Source organism: Arachis duranensis, chromosome 3 (genome assembly GCF_000817695.3).
Source record: "Arachis duranensis cultivar V14167 chromosome 3, aradu.V14167.gnm2.J7QH, whole genome shotgun sequence".
Taxonomy (NCBI): domain Eukaryota; kingdom Viridiplantae; phylum Streptophyta; class Magnoliopsida; order Fabales; family Fabaceae; genus Arachis; species Arachis duranensis.
Window position 1 is genome coordinate 131,409,345 of NC_029774.3, and position 24,255 is coordinate 131,433,599.

Sequence of the window (24,255 nt, forward strand, 5' to 3'; positions counted from 1 at the left end):
TTCCAGTTTCCCCTTTCCCTCCCCTCCCCCTTCGTATACCCTTTTCTTCACCTCCCCCCACGCGTTTTCTTTTATTTTTTTAAATTTTATAATTTTTTTATTATAGGGGTAGTTTAGGAATAAATTAAAAAAATTTTATTAGAAAGAACGATTTTAAATTTAAATACGACTTTAAGGATGATTTTAAATCAAAATATACACTAGGGACGGGTTCGATTCCGACCCTCAACGTGAGGGGACCAAAACAATACTTATCCCAATATATTATTAGAGCAATGCTAGGGGCCAGCAATTTTTGTGATTGTTAGCCATCAACTAGCCATCAATGATGATTTGATGGTGTGAGATTGGTGTGAGATTTCATCCAATGGCTCATCTTTTTCTACTGGTTACATGCTGGCCAAAATTCAATAAAACTGCTGCCCCTAAACTTTTCCATATTATTATTTGTTATTAATAGTTTAGTTATTAGTTCAATTTTTTTAATCTAAAATTTATTAATATATTTTTAACTAATAGGAAGACAATGGACTATTTGTACAATGTGTACAATGGGGAGTTACAAAATGAACATCCCCCATACTATCTAGAATAACCATTCGAGTACTAGGAATAATAAACATCTTCCTAAAAAATTAAACTGATTTTGGAGTTTACCAAAAATTGAACTCTTGACTTTTCGGATCTAGCGTTCTAATACCATGTCATGATACCACTCATCTCAAAAGTTTCAGCTAATGAAAAAATGTAACACTAATACTTATATCTCTAATACTCCATAAACCTCTATTGTACACTTTATACAAATATTTCATTGGCTCCTCATACTTTTCCTATTTTTAAATATTATTGATTAACTGTTGGTAAAAAATAATAAATTTTACTGATTTTTTATAATTTTTTTATACATGGTAATACAATTTTTTTAGATTGAATTTATACATGGTAATGCAATTTAAATTTTTCATCTCACTTTCGTAATAAATACCCCGTTTCTCTAAATACGTGTCCTTATATCATATGTTAAACTAAAAGCAATTCAACATGTTAATAAATAATAATAATAATAATTGAGATAATATGTTCATCCAAAACAATATTACAACCGATTGCTGATGAGATTTCCATCGTTTCACCAACTTTACTTGACCAAGCACATTATATGTACCATCCAAAGTTAAGGCTGTAATTGTTTAGAAGTAATAAAGTTGGAATGGATAAGTATGCATAACTAAGCTGAAACTTTATGGATATATAGAACTCCATAATATCAGAATTCAAAATTGAAAATTTGAAATAAGGATATAATAAACGGACATTAAATTAAAACTTGTTCAATGAAACTTAAGAAGAGAGTGATTAATCCAATAACTAGTGGAGAAAAACTCAAATGTCAAAATTTTAGTTTATATTAACTAGACTTTTAGTTAGCAGTTAAATACCTTTAGTCCAACAGTTTAACTGGATGTTTTTAGCCAATACTTCTAAATATGTTTAGTGTCGTACCATTACCCAAAGTAGTGTATGTATTGAATAATAATTGAACAATTAAGAAAATAAATATTTGACAGGAAAGCATGTAAAAAATCTAGTCCTATACTAGCTAGGAATTAAGCTAAGAGGATATGTAAAGAGTGGAGCGAAGAAGAATCAGAATTAGACTTGAGGAGGTGCCTGCAAGTAGGACAAGAAGAATGAGAGAGGAGCCACTTGTCAATGCAAACCACGTGAAAATGGTGACTGCACTGCGGAAGAAACCTTATTTGCTCACCATCACTGAACTCTGCTAAGCATATTGCACAGTTGTTATTATTATTGTTACTAGGAGCTGCTTCAGAAGAAGAAGAAGAAGAAGAAAAAGTTGAGGTAGGGAGAGCCACCATGTCCTTCCTCTTGAGACCGGAATTGAGCCTTCGAGAAGCGATCCATTGAAGAGGCTGCGTGAGAACACGCCCCGCACACTGAAACACGCATTGTAGCATGGTGTTGAGCCCTAGAGCGCATAGCAAGGCACACACGATGGCCGCCGCTACAACTGTCCAATCCAAACCACCATTATGAGGTGGTGGTGGTGGTGGTGTGGCCGTGGGAGGGACAAGAGTAGTTTCAGCCTCCATAAATATAGAAAGAAAGAAGAAGCTAATTAATTAACATGAAGAGTAGAATGGAGAAATGGAACAACAATATAGAAATTATATTGGTGGACATAAATGGGACCTCCTTCTAATTAATCATCCACTTCCATCTTCTCATCCCTTTTTCTTTATATAAAGCAACTCATCTCTTACATATCTTTCTCTTTCCTCCTCCTATGTCCTATGACTCCTATCCCATCCCATCACTCGCTCTTCCTTACTCTTACATACACTACTACTCATTTTATTATTCAAAACAAACATTTCTTTCTCTCATGTTACATTTATCACTTTATTATTATATAACTTTTATTTAAAATACAGTCATAAAATCAAACATCTATATACACATGTCAAAAAAAATAAAGAGTGTTGTCTATTATTAATATATATCTATTGCGTGAAAAGTGAAAACGATGTTCTATTATTTATTGGATGTTGATAAACTCTACTTTTGTTATTTAGATATACATACACCTGCTACATCAATACATGCTTAATGTCCTAAAAGGGAAAAGGATAGTCCAGGGTTCAATATACCAAATGAATAGTAGTTATCAAGTAAAAGCTACATGCCAAGTAACTATATTTTAAACATGTTTTTATACTTTGATATTCATATTAATTGGGAAAAATACAAAATTTGTCGATAATCTATTACTACTTTATACAGGAGTTTGATGTGGTGGAAGTCATCGTCAATGATTTAATCCACTAAGCGTAGTTATCTCTCTTTCGCCACGAAAAAGCAATGTTGTTGCTAATGCTATGTTTCTTTCCACTTTCCAGTAAAGGCGCGGCGTGGAGATGCCGCTTCTTGTGGAATGTGGACCATCTCAATTCTCAAACGTTTCTTCCCTTTTAATTTCTTTTATTTATGACACTGTACACTCAAAATTCCCTTAAGAAACATTATTTTCAACAATATTAATCTGCCAAAAGATATTATTGTAAAGGTGGAAACCATTATTGAATTTATCACGTTTGAATTCTAAACTAGATAAGGCAACATCACTATCTTCTTGTATTGTGTGAATGGTGATGTTCCCTTCTAGTGATATTTCTATTTTCTATTATTTCTAAGTCCACTAATCATATTGAGACAAAATTAAAATTAGATCTAAATATTTAAAATAATTTTCAGTTGTATTTCTCATCATGTATATTTTCTTGGATAGTATTTCCATAAAAGTTTATTCAAAGCCTCAATGGAGTGCATGGTCAAAGAATAAAGTAAGGAATTCATTTGTCAGCAATATACTTTTAAATGAAATTTTCATCCCTAACAGATTAATTTTTAACCTGCTTAAAAAATATCATGAAAAAATAAATTAAGTGTAAAAAATAATGAAATTTAGAGTTTTCAATACAGATAGGTTTTTGATCAAATTCAGGATGTACATATCTATTCATTCTTGGATTAAAAAAAAAAAACAAAAAGACTTGTATCTTTTTGATCCAACGATGGCCAACAATGGCATGTGCATGAGAATGAGAGATGCTGACAAAAAGAAAAACTCTTGTCTAAAATGGGCCATATCAGGCCCAAAAGGAAAACAATAATTGTAGCGATACTTGGGACCTAGCTAGAACCCATATAGGGATGACAATTGATTTTACCCGCCCAAAATAAAAATGGGGAGACCAAAATGAAAACCTAAGACAAGAGATTAAGAGAAAGAAAACGTTGAACGTTGATTTCATATTGGATACCTTGTACTAGGTACCGAGTATTTTAATAATTTTCCATGCAGCTTTAATGTCCAATGCTACTCGTGGTTCCAAGCGTTCTTTATATCTAATTGAAGCTCCATGTTAGATTAACAATTCTATTACTTATGTTGGTGGTATTACTAATATACAATCCCGCAAAATATGTATTCACGAATTTTTTTTCAATAGAATAAGAAATTAAGAATACATGTGCCCGATGTCGTTTTTTCTTTTCTAACTCTCAACGTAAAAAAAATAAACCCAAAAAGTTATACACACCTATGGATTTGAAATTAAATCTTTTAAATTTTAGATTTTTATTTAAAAAAATAACGTGTAATTTGTTATTTTTGAATATTTTATTTTTCATATTTTTTTGATTGGTTATTCCTATGAATTTCAAGTAGTGATGAACATTTCTTATTTCTAATATAAAAGCATTAGGGTATAAAAAGTGAGGTGAGACTTTTCATACTTGTTCCGTTCCACACGACCTTTTCTCCTTTTCGCTCTTTCTTGGTCATGATCCATGAAGGCGTATCTGAGCCGCACTTAACTGCAGTTAGCGAATCCTTGCACGATTTGGATTTAACTGCTTAACCCTTTGCTGCTTCACCCACCAAGTATATTCCACAGAATCCAAGGTTTTCTCAGAAACCGTAATGCAACAAACACAACACGCTAAACTCTTGTTCCAACTCTCTTTTCTCTTCCCAGCATAATTAGCAAGTCAGATCATAATTTTGAAAACTATGGAGAGGAGTAACATACACTCCATGTGAGAGTGTCTCGGAGTCACTTATTATGCAACCCGCATAACAAGTTCTTCCTGCACAGTCAGAGTCAAAGTCAACGGTTCAATCTTCAAATAAAATTATTATTCCATGTTCAAACCAAGACACAACCTCAATTTCACACTTAGACCACACAGCAGCCAGCCAGGCAAGTGAGGGTCCCTTTATAAATAAATTAAAACCAATCAACTTACAAAAGCCCACACCAATTATCTGACCTTCCCCCAACATACCCAAAATCAAAATGGGCAAATCGGCTCTTTGGCTCACCACATTCACCCTCGTATTGACGGGCTTCCTGACGGCCCGGGCTCAGCCAGAGGCAAACTTCAAGTGCAGCAGCAGCACGAACGCCACGTGTCGAGCTCTAATCGACTACTTTAGCCAGAATGCGACCACGCTCCGAGACATCCAGAAGCTGTTCAACGTGAAGCACCTCCCGGACCTGTTGGGCGCAAACGCCAACACGATCCCGGAAAACGCGTCAGGCAGTTACAGCGTGGCGCCCAAGCAGGTAGTTAGGATTCCGTTTCCGTGCAAGTGCAGTAACGGAACGGGGCTGTCGAACCACGTGCCGTTGTACAAAATCAAGCCTGGTGATGGCTTGGACTACATAGCAAGGACAGTGTTCGCGGGCGTGGTGACGTACCAGCAGATCCAGAAGGCTAATAATATCTCTGACGCCAATAAGATCATCGCTGGGGATTCCATTTGGATACCGTTGCCTTGTAGCTGTGATAGTGTTGGAGGGAGCAGTGTGGTGCACTATGCTTACATAGTTCCAATTGGAAGCTCCGTGGAGGGGATTGCACAGGAGTTTGGTACCACTGAACAGATCATTCTTAGTCTCAACGGTATTGATGACCCTAAGAAGCTTCAGGCACAGCAGGTTATCGATGTCCCTCTCAAAGGTATTTCATTTTCCCTTCTATATTTTTTTTTTATAATTTGTTGTTTGTAAAATTAAATTCGCCAAAGAAAATTTAATCATTATCATTATAGGATAGACAGAGAGACGCGGAGTACACCGTCGCCCTGCTTTAATCATTATCGGTTTGAGAATTATCAATTATAAAAATTTAAAAAGGAAAAAAAATGTTATCTTGGAGTTCTTGATTTTTTTGAATGTGCTATGTAGAATCACATCCACTTTGGTATATAAAGTCAACGGAAGTTTACAATATTGTATGCTGCATCCAGCTATATATATTCACTTTCTGTTTGAAAACCTATTTTCTTGAAATTTCTATTAACTTTTGAAAAGCTTATCTCACCTCAAAATGACTTCTCTATCTATATCCTAAGAAAAGTGGAAACTCACTTGCTTTAGGAAATTTGCTAGTTAAAAATCGTTTAAATAATTTGATATATATGATTAAATTATTATCCAACCGTTTTTAATGATTATCTTTACATAAAACACAGCTGTCTTGAGTCACTCATAGATGTGCCCGGTTGCAATTATTCTTCTCAATAAATAAATAATTGTTTGAACCATTCCTAGCTAATCTACTGTTAGATGCTCGCATTGATAAAGAAAGAAATTACTTTTTTTTAATATTTAATTCTGCAGTTTTGTGAATGCAATAATGGAGATGTTAGACTATGAGTAGAATATGGCACCACTTTTTTTTTTTTCCCCTTTCCCAGTTTTGTAAGCAAGCATTAAGAAATCAGGATGAGAGAATATAATTGAGAATTATTCTAGTGACATGGATTATAAAATTGTGAATGATAACGATGTATGTTGTGGCAGCTTGTTCCACAAGTGTGAAAAACAATTCCATGGACTACCCTCTGCTGGTTTCAAACTCCACTTATGTCTACACTGCCAACGAATGCGTGAAATGCAAATGCGACTCCAGCAACAACTATGTGTAAGTACCTTCTTTATTTGTGATTAATTTGACCGTACCAAGAATGCAATGAAAATATATTAATCAATTAATAAGTTGTGTGATGCGAGTTTAATACTTTAATTTAAGTATAGATTGCAATGCGAGCCATCGCAGCTTAAACCAACAGGGGGAAAGTGGTCGGTATGCCCCTCCATGAAATGCACAGGGAACCTGACAATTGGCAACTTGACATCTGCTTCAGATGATCCATGCAACCGCACCTTCTGTGCCTATGCGGGTTATAGCTTCAAAAGAATCAATACCATTCTTGCTAATGAGTCCACTTGTCCTGGTTAGTGCATTCTATATAGGATTCTTTTTGTGTATGGTATGCATGTGGTGAATGACAATGGTACTGTTTGTTTGTTTGTTTGTTTGTGATTGTTGTCGAAAAACAGCACCGGCACCTGCACCCAGTGGCGGTTCAGTAGGACCAGGTGGTTCAGGATCAGGAGCGTCAAGGACTACCTTCGGTCTTATCATTGTTCTCCACTTCATCCTTCTTGCTCTCTGTCTTTTGTAGTAAAATAAAATACCCTCCACCCACTTTTCTTCTTTTTAAATTTTTGTTTTTTTGTAACAGTATCATGTTTGAAAGAAGAAATAAGAGTGATTATAAATTTATAATAACTAGTGTGTGACTCACTTTATTCACCCCTTCATGATTCATCAAAGACTCAAGCTAAATTGCTGACTATTAGTCTAAAATTGTAATCTCATTGAATTCACACAGACTCACCACATATATATCCAATTGCGAACGTGGAATTGAGATATATATATACAGAGTGGGGACTGACTGAGCCAACTTGTACACGCACAAGCTGCCTCAGCACTACGTCACTATTGTGGCGGCTACATACTATTTTGCATACTGTTTCCATCCCAATCTAGGGATTACATTATTATTACAAACGTAAAGTTTACCAGTAAATTCTACATAATGAATGGTATGGTTAATTAATGAGTAATTGAGTATACAATGACCCTCTAGCATGTTTGTTTCTATATTGTTCAACAATGAATGACACCAACCCTTATTTGTTGGCTATACAGTAGAGAAGTACCCATAATTGACGATGAAATGTGACCAACAAATTAAATAAAAACCAAGTTGGCAACAAGAACAAGCTAAGGGATTAGTTTATGTAGTAGTTTAAATAGTACTTGTTCAGTATGTTTTAAACTTTTAATATACTATATATTTAGACATAATTTTTAAGAGAGAAAGAGAGGCAAAGTACATGTATCTGGTTTGGTGTATGGTCCATTCAAAGTTTCCAAGTATAGCCACATTTGCATTTTAAGCCTATACATATACTCTTGATAAACTCTTCTGAGAGAGGCAAATTAAAGCCTCAATTAACTATATAATAATAAGAAAACAAAAAGATACATTTGCATCATATCAAATGAATAGATGAACCCCTGCAGCCCCTGGTGCAGTTGCTTAATTAGCATTCAACTCCACACTGCTTGAGTATTGGACCAGTTTGCTTAGGCAAGAATGGATCGATCCTCACCCAAATCAATGAGAAAATGGATGCTAGCAGAATTGACCATAAAACCACAATGGTTGGAGTCCTGTTTTGCTTTCCCATGAGACCCTTTAGGAAAGGATATAAGTGAACAATAACCCAAAATGCAAAGAATAGCTTCCCAAATAAAGGTCCCCATGTGCCATATCCATTGTTAATGGCATCAGAGACACCAGCCACAACCCCAACCATGTTCAATATTATGAGGGTGGTTGGTGGGATCAGAAGTGTTGTCCACTTGAAAAGGTATAACTCTCCGAACTCAGTATCATCTGCTGCTTTTGCTGTAACTGTGAAGTTGGTGTCTACTCCTCCAAGAACTTTCAGGAGGCCTTGGAACACAGCAAAAAGGTGTGCCGAAACTCCTCCAATCACCCAAAATTGCTCGTTTCGCCACCAATCTTCGATGCTAACTCCACTCCACCGAAGCTCAAGGACACCGGTTAGGATGATGGATATAAATAGAGCCATGAACCAAACACTAGCAAGGTTTGTCAACTGCACAAACCAATTCAAAACCTGTAAATCAGTAACAACTAGCATAACTTGTGTTGCAAGAAATCTACAATAATTATATACTCACGGTGGGAATGATGAATTTTCCAGTAAGAAGACACACAGCTGGTAGTATGCAATATGCAAGGAGAGGAATGGAAGTGAATGGATATACTATGGTGTTGGTATAAGCCATCCTTTCTAGCCACTTAAGCTTTCCTCCATAACCATACCACAGGGGACAATGGCGACTAAGGCAAATTTCAACAGAACCAAGAGCCCATCTCAAAACTTGGTGCAACCTATCTGATAGATTTATTGGTGCAGATCCCTTGAAAGCTGGTCTCTTTGGCATGCAGTACACTGATTTCCACCCTCTACAGTGCATTTTGAACCCTGTTAAGATATCTTCTGTCACTGAGCCATAAATCCACCCAATCTGCAAGGACTTGATAAGTTAAGTACAAACTTAAAGATTTTATGTGCACACTGAACAACATTACAAAATAGGAATGGCCTGTGTACTCATTTTGTCTCGTATACTGAATAGTAGGATTACCTCTTTTCCCCATTCCGTTTTGTCTTCATAGCCACAACTTATAACATGAATGGCCTCCTTTATAAGATTTTGAGAATTGGTGCCTTCAGGAAGTCCACCATTCTCCATCAAAGTGGAAGCAATGAAAACAGGCGACTGCCCGAATCGCTTCTCAAACTGTTTCTGAGACATTAGAGATGATTTCTCTAGCTCATCAAAGCCTTCAAGCCCTTCTTCAATCTCTTCAAGATCAAACATGAGCTCAGACCCTTTTCTAACATAGTTCTTCCCCTTCATCTTTTTCTTCTTGTACAATTTACTGAAGAGACCTCCTCCACCAGATTTCTTCTTTGACTTTGATTTCCTTGAACCACCACAACAGCAGCAGCACCAGGAAGGCCAACAATCACACGTCATCTTCGGCCTTTTCTCGGACACCGGTGGATCATATCCGTACAATGCCTGCCTATTGAAAACAGTTCCAGTACCAACATACACTGGACCTTGGATCCCATCTAGGCCTTTCATATTGATCTGTTATGAAATCAAACATTTGAAGACAAGCATTAGAACTTAATGGAATTTAATCTTTACACATTTTGGTTAATGAAGAGTTTAGAATGTGTAGCACCACTTACATCGAAGAATACAATGTTGCGATTGGCATATCTATCATGTCGATCAATACCATCGAACCTTTGTGGGAATTGGACATAGCAGAGCTTCTTCCCAAGCTGAGGATCCATTAAGAAGCACATAGCTTCTCTTATAGCCTTGCTATTGTTGATGTAGTGGTCACAATCCAAATTCAACATGAAAGGTGCATTTGTAAGCACAGCAGAAACTCGAACCTTTTTAAGGATAAACACCAAGAAAGAAACAGATATTTCAACATCCTATTAGCCTTGCTTGAATGGATGAATCACCATAAATCACAAGTTTTTGTACTTACCAAAGCATTCATGGCACCAGCTTTTTTGTGGTGTTGATAGCCAGGACGTTTTTCACGCGAAATATACACAAGTCGCGGCAGTTCCTTGCCTTCCACGTCAAGTGCACCAGCACTTCCCAAATACACCTACATCAAACATTTCTTTGAATCATGGTGTTTCTTGTACGATTGTTTATAAGATATTATGTTCTTAATGACAAGAAGAAGAAGCAAAAGGCGAACCTGAATCATTCCTGGATGATCACGAGTGTTATTCCCAGGCCATGGTGTTCCATCCTGCATCACCCAACCTTCCTCTGGTTTCTTCTGAGCCTTTGCCACCAAAGAATTAATCTTCACTTTAAATTCTTCATATTCTCTCTGCAATTTAGTAAACAACAAAAAGGAAGAGCTTCTATGAGTCTCAAACTCCCAATGAACACTGACAAAATAACATTGAAAAAATGAATGAATAAATAAATAGCATATATACCTTCATGGCCCTGCGTTCCTTGACAAACATAGGATGTACCTTGTCTTTCAAGTAATCGATTTTCTGAGAGAAATAGAACTCAGGAGCTCTTGGCTCAATATTATGCTTCTTGCAAAATGGAACCCATCTTCTTGCAAACTCAGAGGTTTCAGAGAGTGTGTCAAAGAGAAGCATAGAAGCACCATCATCTGATACATAGCAGGAAACCTTTTCGACCGGGTAATCGACGGAGAGGATGGAAAGGACGGTGTTGGCTGTTATGATTGGAGGTTCCTTCAAAGGGTCCACAGTACTGACAAAGACATCAACAGGGGAAAGCTTGTTTGGTTCCCCTTCGCGCTCGAACCTTATGGACAAGCGGTCCAAGTAAGTCTCGCGCGTGATGGGGAACCATTTAGGGAACTGGTCAAGGATCCATGAGAATGCAAACCATGTCTCACATATCACAGATGTTAACCACAGTGGGAAAGCATCATGTGCTGGAGTCATGATGCGGAAGTGCAAGAAGAAAGCCAGAATCACCAGCCTCATCACAATCACTATCCGGTATGGGTTGATCAGGCTTGAAGATATTGGAACTTTACGCCACAATGGTTGTCTAGCTTCAGCCAAACTGTTATGTAATTTTGTCTCAGTTGATGCATATCACGTTTTCATAAAAATGCAATTTCAAGGGTAAGAAAAATGAACACTTACAGGTACTCATCTTCTTCTTCATCTTGATCGTCTTTTCCTTCTTCTTTGTTTAGGAGGCCTTTCTTTTCTTGTCTGGCTTTCCATTTCTCTACCCTTTCTTCCCACTCTGCATTGCTGTAGAATTCTTTGTCCCCTTCAATGTCCTTGCCGGTGAGCATTGGGATGCCACTGCTGTTCCTTCTTGTCTTTATCTTCCTGTTGAAATTACAAAGATCCCCTTAGCCTCCTTTTTTGATTACTTGTATTCAATTAATTGGTAATGCTAACTCATTTGAGTGAAATCTTATTTGGAAAATAATATCAATAAAATTTCTGCATTCCATGCTGCAACATGCCATATTAATATCCTCATGCATGATCTTTTAAGTTCTAATGCATGTCTTATGATCAAAGGCATGCATTACCGCATGATTAACATCATCATGATCATGGCCAGTCTTAATCTGAAATTCATCATCAAAATCATCTGCATCAAAGTTCTCCTCTTCATCTCCTACTACTCTAGGAGATCCTGCAGTGAAGCAAAGCAAGTCACATAATCAAGTAATATAAAAGTGATCTAATAATACAATGTAAGCAAAAACCAACCTTTGTGACGCTTATAGCGAGTGTTGCACTGAGGACAGCACTGTGTGCCTTCACTTCTCTCATACTCATAGCAGGGTCGACAAACAGGGAAGCCACACACATAACATGCCACAAATAACCCTCCATCTTCCTTATATCCAATCTCATCACCACAAACTCGGCATTGTACTTTCGATGAAGCAGATTGTCGAGTAGGAGGGCGAACCTGCCATTCAATAGCAGTGTAAGTGTAAGAGAGTAGTTCATAATAAAGAAAATGTATAAGCATCAAGCAGAGCGCAATACCTCATCAGAGTCATGTGACAAATGGCGATGATGAGGACCAACTGTGAAGGAAGCCATGGTGTAATGAGATGAAGGGTTGTGTAGTGATATAAATAAGAAAGAAATGGGGTGGTTAAGGCATCATAGTAGAAGACATGAATGAATACAAGAGTGAGTAGTAGTCTACCAAACTGTGAGTTGGGAAGTCATTGGATTCGTTTGAGTCTAAGAGACGTAACGTAAGTGAAGGTCCATGTTTGTTAGTTTGGGTGTTTGTTTTTCTGTTATTGCTTGGTCTCAAAGGAGACCACATTTCATTTCTAGTTGTCTTACTCTGATATCATATGATGCATCAACAAGATACGCATTGCACTTTTCCGCACAAGCTTTGTTATAATGTCATTGTCCCCACATCGCTTACTTCGAAATACCAAAAACGGACGCATCATATTTATTTATAGGTGAAAGGGAGCAGTTCACACACAGATCAATTATGAGAATTTATATAGCATCACATGTTCTACATTTAGTAACTTGTGAGTCAATGCTCTATTCTCATTATGCTCTCATTTCTTATTGAAATATATCGATGCTGAAACGAAAATTCTGGCAAAAGTTTCAGCTAACCTAACTAACTAAGCGCACAGATTTGTGTCAGGGCCATGACTGACATTTCAATATGTTTTTTAGCTAAGATTTTGCCACTAAATGGGCCTAATTGGGCTGGAATTTTAACAAAAATTCCACCCACTCTCATTTGTTGTTCGGTAAGAAAATGTAAGCATGTTCGAAAATCCGAGATTGAGGCCTTGGCGTAAGGGTTCAAAGCAGTGGATAAAAACTCTTATTGTTATCTTATTTTAAGTGTAATGCGAATACATTTGTAATATTATAATGACTATGTTTAGACTATCCAGTCTATCTTGAAAAAAAAATAAGTGAATACCTTATTTGGCCTTGACATTATCTTGAAAGGATAACGAGACTCCTAAGAAAAAAAAAAACACCAAATCTAGTCCTTAATATTTTTTTTGGGATTGATTAGCTCCTGTGCCAACAAAAAAAATAACTTGAATTTTTTTTGGCACAGGGGCCTCGTTGTCCTTTCGAGTCAGGGGTCGGGTTGAGTTTTTTTTTGTTAAGAGCCTCGTTGTCTTTCGAGGTAATTGTCAGGGGCTATTTTGAATTTTATTAAAAAAATTTAATTATTCTGTAGTTTCCTCTAGTTTTGTCGAATTGAAAATTTGGTCATTATATTTTTTCTTTTCAATTGAGTCTTTATATTATATTAGATTTTGTAATTAAATTTATACTATGACAAAAACGATATTATTAACAGAATATTTTGTTAATTTTAATATTTTTGTCATGATAAAATTTACAAAATCTGATATCGTATAGAACCTAATTAAAAAAATATATAAAGACCTAATTAAAAATTCAATAAAATTATAAAAAATACATAATAATTTAAAAAAATGCCCATCATAGGCATATCAAATTGAAGTATTGAGCCCTGGTCAAGCCTAATTCAAAGACTAACGTGAGAATTTTAAAAATATTTATATTTTTTGTGTTTTACACTAATAATAGGATTGTTTTGCAAAAAGATAATTTAAAAAGTGTATTTTGTAGTTAATTTTTTAGTTGAAGATATTGAATTTAGACCATACAATTTAGTGATTTGTAATTTTTAAATTTTTTAAAACGTGAAAAAACATACTTACAATTTAGTGAAGTGAAATCTTTTAAATTATTAAAAGCTTAAATTGAACTGGCTAATTTAATTTCTCTAAAATTCAATCATTTTTGCTCATGGCAGCCATCATACATGGGTAATTTCACCCATTTGGTCAATAATATTATTAATCACATTCAATTTAATAATTAATTTACGACTTATGTAAAAATATCTAAATTCAACTACATTTAATTTTTTTTTTGTATGAATTTAATTTTCATGTATTAAATATATAACATAATTTTATATAAACTAGTGTATGTTCCCGTACCTTGTACGGGATAATTTAAAATTTTTAATATTAAAATATTAAAAATAATTAATATTTATCTTAATCAATTTGAGTTTGTTAAGTGATCATCTCACTCGTCCGCTTAAACAACTATTAGGAGTTAGAATCTCGCCTTGTGTATATAACAATTCATTGGCTAGCGATAAATCCTTAATAAAAAGAGTATTAATACGTGGTCAGACTTGATAGGAATTTTCAAATACGCAGGTACCCGACCCGTCCATACCCGGATGAAAAGGGTAATAATTTGACCCAAGTCGAGGCAGATTTTGCTCAAGACAGGTATCGTCGGGTTTAGGGTGTACCCGCCCCGAATATATACATATAAACACTTTTTAGGAATTAGGATTTGCCTCACATCACACATGATTCATAACTTCAGTCTATACTCTATAGCATGCAAGATAAACTCAATCATCCTCACCTATAATCTTCTTCTTCTCGATTTCTTCACAAAAAAATCGCATAGCTCCTGTCATGTTGTTGCTGAGTCCATCACCGCTTACCTATTCATAACTCCCATCTTCCTTCACAGCCAGAGACGGACCCACGTTTAATATAGAGGGGGCATTTGCCCCCGCAAATTTTTTTAAAAAAAATTAATACTTATATACATATATACCACTTATTATATTATATTTGTCTCAAACTAAAATATAAATAGTTCTTTTGTATTTTATGTTAAAAAATATTTTGTTAAACTTAACACATAATAATAATTATATTGTTAAATTTGATTTAGTATGAAAAATAAATAAATACACTCAAAAATTAGTGATAATTAATTATATTATATTAGTTAATTAATTAATAATTAAATTAAAACTTAGTTTTCTAATTAAATACAACTTAAATTATTAGTGATTTTTTAAAAATTGTTTAAGATAAAAAAATATATTATCTATGTATTAATATACTGTAATTATTTTGGTTAAAAATTTTATTTATACTATAAAAATTATAATAAGTAGATTTGACAAATAAGTAAAATAATTGTTTAAAAATATATATAAAAAATAATATTTAATCATGTTAAAAATAAAAAAATATCCTTATGAATATTTTTTTGTTATTTTAAATATTATACTATGCGTATGAAATTATATTTTTATTATTTTAAATATTATAATAATGATTGTGTGTATATTTCTAGTTCTTATTAATATGTATTAGATAGTTCTAATTTTAAATTTTGAATATATCTAAACCAATTTAGATTGATCAAGTGATCAACTTAGTCATCCGCTTAAATAAGTATTGAGGGTTTGAATTCTGTCTCGTATGTATAGCAACTCGTTGCCGGCCAATTGTAATTCTTAAATGGAATTAAAATTCATGACGGATTAGTCCTTAATTTGTTGAATATCGTGGAAAGCAAAAAAAATATCTATACCTAAATTTTATTATATTTTTGTCCCCATTACTAATTTCCTCTCTCTCTTATAAAATATCATACTGGCGGTAATTATAAGGCTGGGTTTGGTAAAGCTTTTTCAGGAGGTGCTTGTGCTTTTAAAAAGCACAAGCACGTCATTTTGCGTTTGGTAAATTAAAAAGCTCAAGTGCTTGTGCTTGCGGCTTTTAAAAGTTAGGGGTGCTTTTGAAAGCACCTAGTAGGGAGCTTTTCAAAGTTGGCTTGTGCTTTTCAAAATTTAAAAGTCTAATATAACCTCATATGTTAACTAATTTTCAAATTTAATGTTTGCATTTATGTCTATTATAGTATTTTTAAATTTTAAAAGCTATTTTACCAAACACAATTGATGTTGCTTATGTTTATTAAAAGTTGTTTTTGATTTGATTTACCAAACATAAATGCTACAACTTTTAAAAAGCCATCTTTTAAAAGTTAACTTTTATAAGCTACTTTTAAAAAGTAAAAGCTTTACCAAACTAAGCCTAAATATGACGCTACTTAAAATTAAATAAAGTAACATAGATAAAACAAATAAAAAAATAAAAAATAACTTAATCTTGTATAAAATATACCTATAAAATTCTGTACCGAAAAATGAATTTAATTTTAGTATATTAATAATATAAAATATTTTATATAATCATTCAATTCAATTGGATTTATCTATTTAGGTCATTATTAAAAATAAATTTAAGATACCAACATACAATTACTTTAAATTAAGCAACAATTATCAATACTATATAAGGAACACACTATTCCACTAAGAATGACTGTAAACAATAAATTATTTATTTTATTTAAGACTTTATAAATGAATAAATTAATTAACTAATATAACAAATTATAATTAATGTAGTAAATTTAATTAAGTAATATATATTATAATAAATTATATTAATATTTAAATATCTAATCAAATCAATTAGCTGATATAATTAAGTCTTGGTAATAAATTGTATTGAATGAGTTAAAATAATTAAATCAGAAAACACTCTCTAGAGCATGCCACGTCAGCTCCATCATTAAGTACAGACATCCGATTTTTATATAATAAAATAGATATTTAACCATATATTATGCCATTAAAAATAATTAATTTTTAATTTATTATCAAAATAATTATTTAAAACATAAGTTTAATTGGATCAACTTGTAAAATTAATCAAAATATTTATTGTGTGTTGAGTTTTAGAGTGGCCATCAAGAATTAATCTTTGAATTGATTGATAAGTTGCAGGCAGCGATCGAAACTCGAAAGATTTAATCTTGCCTTGAAGGAACCATTGAAGTGTTAGTGCACCTCCGTCCTATGCCGCAGTTGTAGAACTGCAAAATGTCACTTTTCCGCATTTTGAATCTGATGATCCTCGCTGCATTTGCAATCGATAGAGCTCTCTGCATCAGGTTCCCAGATCGGATCCATAAGCCCGACAGCGACGCCCCCGAACGCCTCAAGACTGCCGTCTTCGCTCTCGGAAGCTTCTGGAGATCCGAAGCCGTTTTTGGTTGCCTCCCCGGCGTTGTCCGAACCACCGCAGGCTACGCCGGCGGCTCCAAGCCCAATCCCGAATATAGAAGCTTGGCTGACCACGCCGAGTCCGTTCAGGTCCGCCTTTTTTGTTTCTCTGCTCATTCAATTTCGAATCATAGTTTGAATTTGATGTTCATGAAAGAACCTCATTTAATCAATTATAACTTGCAATAGATAACAATCCTGAATTGTGGCTTTCTTGTGGTAGAATCCATGTCTTAGGGTTTGATAATAAGTTCCAAAGAAGAACTCACTTAGAAGAAAGAACACTCTAGGGACAATTTAGTGATCCCCATCCTTGGATGCATAAATTCCAATGGTGAATTGACTCAGAATCATTTAACTGAGGGCAATTCAAGGAGCCCTTCAAACCCTCTATAGTCAATTTAGTTTTTTTTTTTTTCCACACCTCCTTATCCATTTTTCACAGCATTGATCAGATAGATTGATTTGTTTTTTGCCATGTGGAAACTAGAACTATCCATGTTATGTAGTATCCAAATGTAGCTACTTGGATGCTTTTATTGAACTTTGCTGCCATGTTTTTTGCTGTTCTAATACAGGTCGAATATGATCCACGGCTGATTGGCTTTAGGGAACTCCTGGATGTCTTTTGGTCAAACCATGATCCCAGGCAAGTGTATGGCCAGGGTCCCGATGTCGGCAATCAGTACAGGTAGGAGAACTATTGCTGCTGTTTGCAATTGTATGTAATGATCTTACATATCAAACCGCATGCCAATTTCTAAGTTTTGTGCTCTCTTGCGATCTTGCAGATCCATCGTTTTTTGTAATGGAACTGAAGAATCAAGAATGGCCGCACTGAGCAAAGAACAAGAACAAACCAGGTCAAGAAGCAGCATTGTGACTACTCAAATTCTTCAGCTTGGACCATTTTATCCTGCTGAGCCTGAGCACCAGGTTATGGATGTCAGAATTATTGTTTATCCATACTTCCAAAGTTTAATTGGTGGTTCTGAAAAATAGTTAAAAAAAAGGGGGTTTTCTATTAGATGCATGCTAGATTTCGGAACTCAATCCATATAGTGACATAGTGTTTCTTGTCAGAGAAGCTCAGCCACGTATGAGAGTTATATTTATAAAGTTTGAGCAGTAATGCATCAATTCATCTACATAATTGTAAATAGCATGCTAGCATAAGTAGTTATGAGTTGGAAATTTTAAGCTCATTTTCAAACAATTTCAGTGAGTTCACTTTTAGTAGCACCTAAACAGAAACTGCCTAAGAAAATTGAGTTGCATTTGAAATCACTGACATTCCATGTTGTGTTCTAAATATGCAGAAATTTGAACTGAAGCAAAATCCCTTCCTTCTTCAGCTAATTGGGAACCTGCCTCAAGAGGAGCTTGAGAAGTCAACACTGGCAACAAAATTGAATGGATATGTAGCTGAGCTATGCCCTCCAGATATCCAAAGGCATATTGATGCAAAGATCAATGATATCATAAAAAAGGGTTGGCCTATTTTGAGGGAATTGTAGCTGCTATTTTGGCAGGTTGCTCAGATCCTTATTCTTGAGTTGAAAAAGAAGAAAGCATATGGCACCCTTGTAATTATTGTACTAAAGAAACCAATTTTCCCCCGATATGATATATGGTATGGCTCATACTAGAAGTAATCGGATAATGTTTTAATGATATTTTGGTTTATTACATGGTCTATATGTCCCCGTTGAAATTCTTAAATTGAGTTATGATTCTTTCTGTATTCTTTGGGCAATTTTTTTTTTTAATATTAAGAGTTTATGTAGTAATTTTTTAGTAATTAATTGATTGGCGGTGTAAAATTTTACATTAGGAGTGCTTAGCAACTTAATAAAAAAAATAGTACATAGTACAAAATGAAAAAATAGACAGTTATATTATTCCGATTAATAATCAACCGGTATGTATCCCTAAAAAGCACCCTATTTGGTTCTTTCATATCGAATGATGTGGCTGAAGATGTATGTTTACAATTTTTGCGTTTGCCGGGAGTCGAACCCGGGTCTATTGCTTGGAAGGCAATTATCCTAACCGTTGGACTACAAACGCTTCTTGCTTAAGGAGGATCTTAAAAAGCTAATACTAACTTTTAAGTGGCAAAGTTAACTTCAAAACTACTCTTTTTGACCAATTAAAAAATAACGTTTGCTTCTAAAAAATTAGAATTTACGAGTCCCATGACCGATCATCTTATTAGAAAATTTATATTTTTTTTCCTATTCACTATTAAATTTAATTACTTGTATAAAAATAATACTATAAATCTATAATGTCATTGTAAATCAAGTGTAGAGTGCGGTTGCTAAATCCAATATACCTTTCCGATCTTTTTTTCTTTTTGTTTTTTTTTTGTGAAAAAGTCTAGGAAGCCAATGGTCTAAGCGTACAATGTGTACAATGAAGGTTTAGAAAGTATTAGAGATATGAACATTAGTGTTACGTTGTCTTGTTAGGTTATGTTTTTGGGATGAGTGGTTTCAGAAAATGGTATTAGAATTCCAGATCCAGAAGGTCAAGAGTTCTGGATGGTTATTCTGGATAGTATAGGTGATGTTCATTTTATTCATAAACCAAAGATTTAGCCCATTGTACGTTTAGGCCATTGGCTCCCTAGCACTACTCTTTTTTTTTTGTACCTTTTCTTCTAGCTATTAAATTACCTTCTGTTGTATTTTCTCTCTTTGTTGCATTAATAAAAAAGTAATAAATCATTTATTTAGATAATAGTTCCAAAAATGTACAGCTTTCTTTTTTTCCTTTTACATGAATGAGCACAAGCTTGTTGCATGTACAACAACATGCATTGCGAAAATGATAAAATAACTAACTCTTGAAACAATTCAACAACTGATCAGCATCCTATACATAATACATACAGCATCGAAAGTGAAGAATTGGGAAGGTTTGCATACTACCAGAGTTTAGACATATGCATGAAAACTTTCCACTGTTGCTTTAGATAATAATAAACATTGCTAATATAAATTGGTTTGATTTGGGCGGAGGAATTTACTCTTCAGACCTTTCTTCTCTTCTGTTTTCTCCAAAATCAAAACTCACAAACACACTCTAAAGAATCCGTCACATGGTATCAAGAAAATGAGCAAAGCTAGAGTACTTTGGTTCCCACCCAACTTCGTGGCGGGTTCTTGTATTGTTTAATCTCTTACCTAGAGGGTCGTTAGTTCCTGCAAAGGCATACATAAATATATATTATTAATGCTGATAAGAGCAGAAATATGAATGACTCTCAACTCACAACAAAGTAATGATCATAGTTTCTGGGTTAATTAAGTTTCAACATCAAAAGTGGGAGAACTCACCAGTAAATTTATCAAACCTTTTACTGAACTTCCCACTTGCATTAACTAGATCCATCATTTCTTGCCTGCAAATGTATGACCAGTGTGAGAGAATGCTCTCAACGAAAAATAGAAAGCAAAAAATCTCGTAGAAATGCATCAGTAATAGTGCATGAACAATCCAATAATCAGAATGCACGCCATTTAACGAGCTAAGGAGGAAGCGTCTAACCTAGATAACGGGTGATTATCGCAACCCAAGAAAATCTTTCCACGAGGATTCTTCTTCAAAATTGCAACTGCAAGGGAAGCTGCATCCTGGTGTGGAAGCATGTTTTCAAAACTCAAAGTGAAGATCATATTATCTCCATCATCATAATAACCACAAATACATCAAAGGAAGCAAAGGATAGGACAAAAATATTATAGAAGAAACAGTTCCAGTAGCACTTGTTCTGTTAATTACTAGAAGCATGGGATGATCAAGCTCAACTTGAATCTTTGACAACTCAAAGGATCAAATATTGAAAATCACTTACAGAATAAACTTCAATCCTTCAGTAATATGAAGCAGAAATCACTAAAAATATTGGGAAACCAAATACAAAACATGAGTTAAGATGTAATGGCATTCTGACCTCGTAATGTATAAGATTCAGGATGTGATCAGGACGACTATCAACAACGCCCTTTTCTAAATAATAGTTGTGCGCACCTCTATCTGCTTTGTGTAATTGGTCAAGGTTGCATTGAGATAAAAACATCACAGCAATTATTAGATAAATTTAAAAGGAAAATCTTTAATTTGGGATAAATTCAATCCCATAAAAGGATATATAAAGCCCTGCTAATCTTAGAACACAACCACCAGATTCTAGTACCACGTTTTCAGCTTTAAGGAGGACATCAACTCTAGGGCTCCTCCCAATTGGCACAACTGGAGAATCCTAAAGAAGTATATCTCATTAGCATAAATCAACAAACCTTGAAGCAATTCAAACAATTTGCAAGTTCATTACACAGCAACTTAGATTAAGAAACCAGTATCTTATGGTAAGTAACAGGATAAAAAATAAAAAAGACAGTTCGCATTTGCAACCCACCTCATTACATGATCCATTATCATTACAATTGTATGGAGCAGAGCTTGATGTAAATACAAAAGAACCTTCACGATTCCAGCTTAATGCAGCTAGCCTGATTAGTTGGCAATCCATGGCAACATGAGTGCATAAGAATACAACTACTACATGGACAAACTTTTCTATTGCCAAGTAAATTTCACTTTTCACAGGGTTACCAATAACTAAGTTATATAAATGAAGCAATCTTGGAACATTCAAGTTGATCATAACCGAGTGTTATACCCTTTGACCTTTAATTACAAAATGATGGAATCAACTCTTAAGATTTCTCACCTAACATTACCAGCATAGTCTGGGGCCCGGGAAGGTGGAGCACAGTAAATTACATTTGAAAACTTGTGGGTGCCTTCTGTCCAATTCAAGGAGGGGTTAATCCCCAATTGAATCAAGTCTTTGTGATGATCACTAGTCATTGTTTGTCCATAAACTTGACAACTCGGGTTTTCCTTCTCAGAAGCATATATACAAACAATTAGAATGCATTGATTAGTGAGTGACAAATAGCAATGCCATCGAACAAGTTAGATCACAACAGTATAAAGATACCTCTCTCCAATTCTGAGCTACCAAACGACCAAGAACCCCAGGACCCACAATGAGCAAGTCATGGTTTCCAATTACAGGGTTAGAATTAGAGTGTGATTCTTGGGTGGGTGAGAATGCATCTTGTGAAACCCGCAAATAGGTTGCTTTAGATACAGAAAAAGATGTAAACTTTGGAGAAGGTGAGCGAGAAAGTTGGATTGTATAGGGAGTGAAAGTGAGACACGCCATGGTTCCCATCTTAATGAAGATGAGGCTTCCTTTAGTCTCGCTATTTGTTTGGAAAAGCGGCACCATTTTATTTATCATTTTGTTTTTCTTATATGATTGATTCGAAAAATTATAACTTATTTAAGACAAAATATTTAATAGAATACAAATTTACACAATAAGAGTACGAATTTTTTTTAATATATAAAACATCATGTAAATCTTTTACATGGCATATATAATGCATTATCCTAATATTTATTTTTGAGAATTACTTTTTTTTCAATATAAAATCAAAATTTGAATTTTAAGTTGAGTTGTTAACAAATAATGACTTATTAAATATTTAATTATTTATCAAAATCCTTAAAGATTATTGATTGAGCGTAAAAATCTATATATTAGTGAGTTAAAATCAATTCTTATCACTTACCATTTATTTAATACTTTATTTTCATGTTAATTAAGAATATAATAAAAATAAATAATAATATAATGTATTTCTACTGAAAAAAAGTTTGGTGATCAAGTACTTAAGAAATCTTTCCATTGACTAAAGATTTTATGTTCAATTCATTTGTCATATTAAAAATTTTTCTGATATAGATTTGTGGATTCAAACACTATTTGTTTTGGTCACCAAAAAAAACACTATCTGTTTTAAAATGCGGCACCATTTTATTTATCATTTTGTTTTTATTATATGATTGATTGGAAAAATTATAACTTATTTAAGACAATATTTAATAGAATACAAATTTACACAATAAGAGTACGGATTTTTTTAATATATAAAACATCATGTAAATCTTTTACATTGCATATATAATTCATTATTCTAATATTTATTTTTGAGAATTATTTTTTTTTCCAATATAAAATCAAAATTTGAATTTGAAGTTGAGTTGTTAACAAATAATGATTTATTAAATATTTAATTATTTATCAAAAATTCTTAAAAGATTATTGATTGACCGTAAAAATTTATATATTAGTAGAGTTAAAATCAATTCTTATCACCCACTATTTACTTAATACTTTATTTTCATGTTAATTAAGCATATAATAAAAATAAATAATAATATAATGTATTTCTACTGGAAAAAAAGTTTAGTGATCAAGTACTTAAAGAAATCTTTCCATTGACTAAAGTTTTTATGTTCAATTCATTAGTCATATTAAAAAGTTTTCTGATACAGATTTGTGGATTCAAATTTTATTTTCAGATAATTAATCTTAGCTCTTATATATTTTCTTTTTCTTTCTTCCACACTTTCTTTAAGAAATAAAAAAATAAGAATACTTGTTTTACTAGTTTACTGATATAAATTCTTTTGTTTTTGTATGATTTTAAATTATTAAAATAAGGGTTAATTATTATTTTCGTCTGTTGGGAATAAGACATCATTCTCCCTTGAGAAAATACCTTTGACAGAGAAATAAAATAGACACAATCACAACACAAGAATTTAACGTGGAAATTCCAATTACCGGAGAAAAAACTACGACTGTTGTCAAATGACAACCAGAGAATATCACTATGTGAAAATTGTTACAACACATAGACTCCTTTTTCTCTAATACCGGCACCCCAGTACACCCACACTCTCTCAAAGCAAATATCTAATTACACCTCACAACACTCTCTAATCAAAGAGTACAGAGAAGCTTAAAGTGTTTTCGGCTGGTGCAAAAACAAATGGAGAACTTAGCCTCATATTTATAGCCTAGGCTACCCACTCCATTTGCTATCCTAAGTAATGTGGGACTAATTCAACCAAATCCTAACACTAACGTCTTGGTCAAAATCAAAATCGTCTCCAACCTTTTTTCGTTATTAAAATCCTCATCAACGTTAAAAAACGCTTTAAAATTATCCTTTCTCGAATTCTTGGACCAAAATACCCTTATCATCATAAAAAAAGGCAGGAGAGAGGGGAAAAAGGAGAGGGGAAGGGAGAAGGGGGAAGGGGGAAGGGGGA

At 33.9% G+C, this 24,255-nt stretch overlaps 5 protein-coding genes and 1 non-coding gene across 6 annotated transcripts; 2 read left to right on the forward strand and 4 right to left on the reverse strand.

Annotated features, from left to right (window-relative positions):
- Window positions 1-1,502: 1,502 nt before the first annotated feature.
- Window positions 1,503-2,340, reverse strand: LOC107482097 (probable E3 ubiquitin-protein ligase ATL44). The gene has a single exon (XM_016102487.3). The coding sequence runs from the start codon at window positions 2,115-2,117 to the stop codon at window positions 1,611-1,613; it is 507 nt and encodes a 168-aa protein (XP_015957973.1). The 5' UTR covers window positions 2,118-2,340; the 3' UTR covers window positions 1,503-1,610.
- Window positions 2,341-4,399: 2,059 nt separating this feature from the next.
- On the forward strand, window positions 4,400-7,170 carry LOC107482096 (lysM domain-containing GPI-anchored protein 2). The gene is made up of 4 exons (XM_016102486.3): window positions 4,400-5,553; window positions 6,399-6,519; window positions 6,633-6,832; window positions 6,939-7,170. The coding sequence occupies exons 1-4, from the start codon at window positions 4,887-4,889 to the stop codon at window positions 7,061-7,063; spliced, it is 1,113 nt and encodes a 370-aa protein (XP_015957972.1). The 5' UTR covers window positions 4,400-4,886; the 3' UTR covers window positions 7,064-7,170.
- A 549-nt stretch (window positions 7,171-7,719) lies between these two features.
- LOC107482095 (cellulose synthase A catalytic subunit 4 [UDP-forming]-like) lies at window positions 7,720-12,243 on the reverse strand. The gene is given in 12 exon segments (XM_016102485.3): window positions 7,720-8,576; window positions 8,662-9,012; window positions 9,133-9,645; window positions 9,750-9,962; window positions 10,064-10,189; window positions 10,286-10,423; window positions 10,536-11,148; window positions 11,232-11,384; window positions 11,386-11,426; window positions 11,636-11,742; window positions 11,820-12,024; window positions 12,105-12,243. Coding segments are annotated over 12 exon segments (3,099 nt in total). The 5' UTR covers window positions 12,162-12,243; the 3' UTR covers window positions 7,720-7,994.
- A 4,468-nt stretch (window positions 12,244-16,711) lies between these two features.
- Window positions 16,712-18,743, forward strand: LOC107482093 (peptide methionine sulfoxide reductase A5). The gene is made up of 4 exons (XM_016102484.3): window positions 16,712-17,142; window positions 17,631-17,743; window positions 17,844-17,988; window positions 18,372-18,743. The coding sequence occupies exons 1-4, from the start codon at window positions 16,870-16,872 to the stop codon at window positions 18,567-18,569; spliced, it is 729 nt and encodes a 242-aa protein (XP_015957970.1). The 5' UTR covers window positions 16,712-16,869; the 3' UTR covers window positions 18,570-18,743.
- A 307-nt stretch (window positions 18,744-19,050) lies between these two features.
- On the reverse strand, window positions 19,051-19,122 carry TRNAG-UCC (transfer RNA glycine (anticodon UCC)). The gene has a single exon. It is a non-coding gene; the product is annotated as a tRNA-Gly (tRNA).
- A 644-nt stretch (window positions 19,123-19,766) lies between these two features.
- LOC107482092 (uncharacterized) lies at window positions 19,767-22,354 on the reverse strand. The gene is made up of 8 exons (XM_052258740.1): window positions 22,067-22,354; window positions 21,794-21,966; window positions 21,479-21,572; window positions 21,211-21,322; window positions 21,014-21,102; window positions 20,608-20,693; window positions 20,397-20,461; window positions 19,767-20,261 (listed from the first exon to the last, which is right to left on the reverse strand). The coding sequence occupies exons 1-8, from the start codon at window positions 22,301-22,303 to the stop codon at window positions 20,155-20,157; spliced, it is 963 nt and encodes a 320-aa protein (XP_052114700.1). The 5' UTR covers window positions 22,304-22,354; the 3' UTR covers window positions 19,767-20,154.
- Between the last annotated feature and the right edge of the window lie 1,901 nt (window positions 22,355-24,255).

Bases quoted from the DNA above. Each gene is read 5' to 3' on its own strand.
- LOC107482096 (XM_016102486.3), top strand. From the start codon at position 4,887: ATGGGCAAATCGGCTCTTTGGCTCACCACATTCACCCTCGTATTGACG. The intron at 5,554-6,398 runs GTATTTCATTTT...ATGTTGTGGCAG, and splicing joins TATCGATGTCCCTCTCAAAG to CTTGTTCCACAAGTGTGAAA. The intron at 6,833-6,938 runs GTTAGTGCATTC...GTCGAAAAACAG, and splicing joins TAATGAGTCCACTTGTCCTG to CACCGGCACCTGCACCCAGT.
- LOC107482097 (XM_016102487.3), bottom strand. From the start codon at position 2,117: ATGGAGGCTGAAACTACTCTTGTCCCTCCCACGGCCACACCACCACCA.
- LOC107482093 (XM_016102484.3), top strand. From the start codon at position 16,870: ATGTCACTTTTCCGCATTTTGAATCTGATGATCCTCGCTGCATTTGCA. The intron at 17,143-17,630 runs GTCCGCCTTTTT...GTTCTAATACAG, and splicing joins ACCACGCCGAGTCCGTTCAG to GTCGAATATGATCCACGGCT. The intron at 17,989-18,371 runs GTTATGGATGTC...CTAAATATGCAG, and splicing joins CTGCTGAGCCTGAGCACCAG to AAATTTGAACTGAAGCAAAA.
- LOC107482092 (XM_052258740.1), bottom strand. From the start codon at position 22,303: ATGGGAACCATGGCGTGTCTCACTTTCACTCCCTATACAATCCAACTT. The intron at 21,323-21,478 runs GTGGGTTGCAAA...ATACTTCTTTAG, and splicing joins ATAATGGATCATGTAATGAG to GATTCTCCAGTTGTGCCAAT. The intron at 20,462-20,607 runs GTTAGACGCTTC...ATACATTTGCAG, and splicing joins GATAATCACCCGTTATCTAG to GCAAGAAATGATGGATCTAG.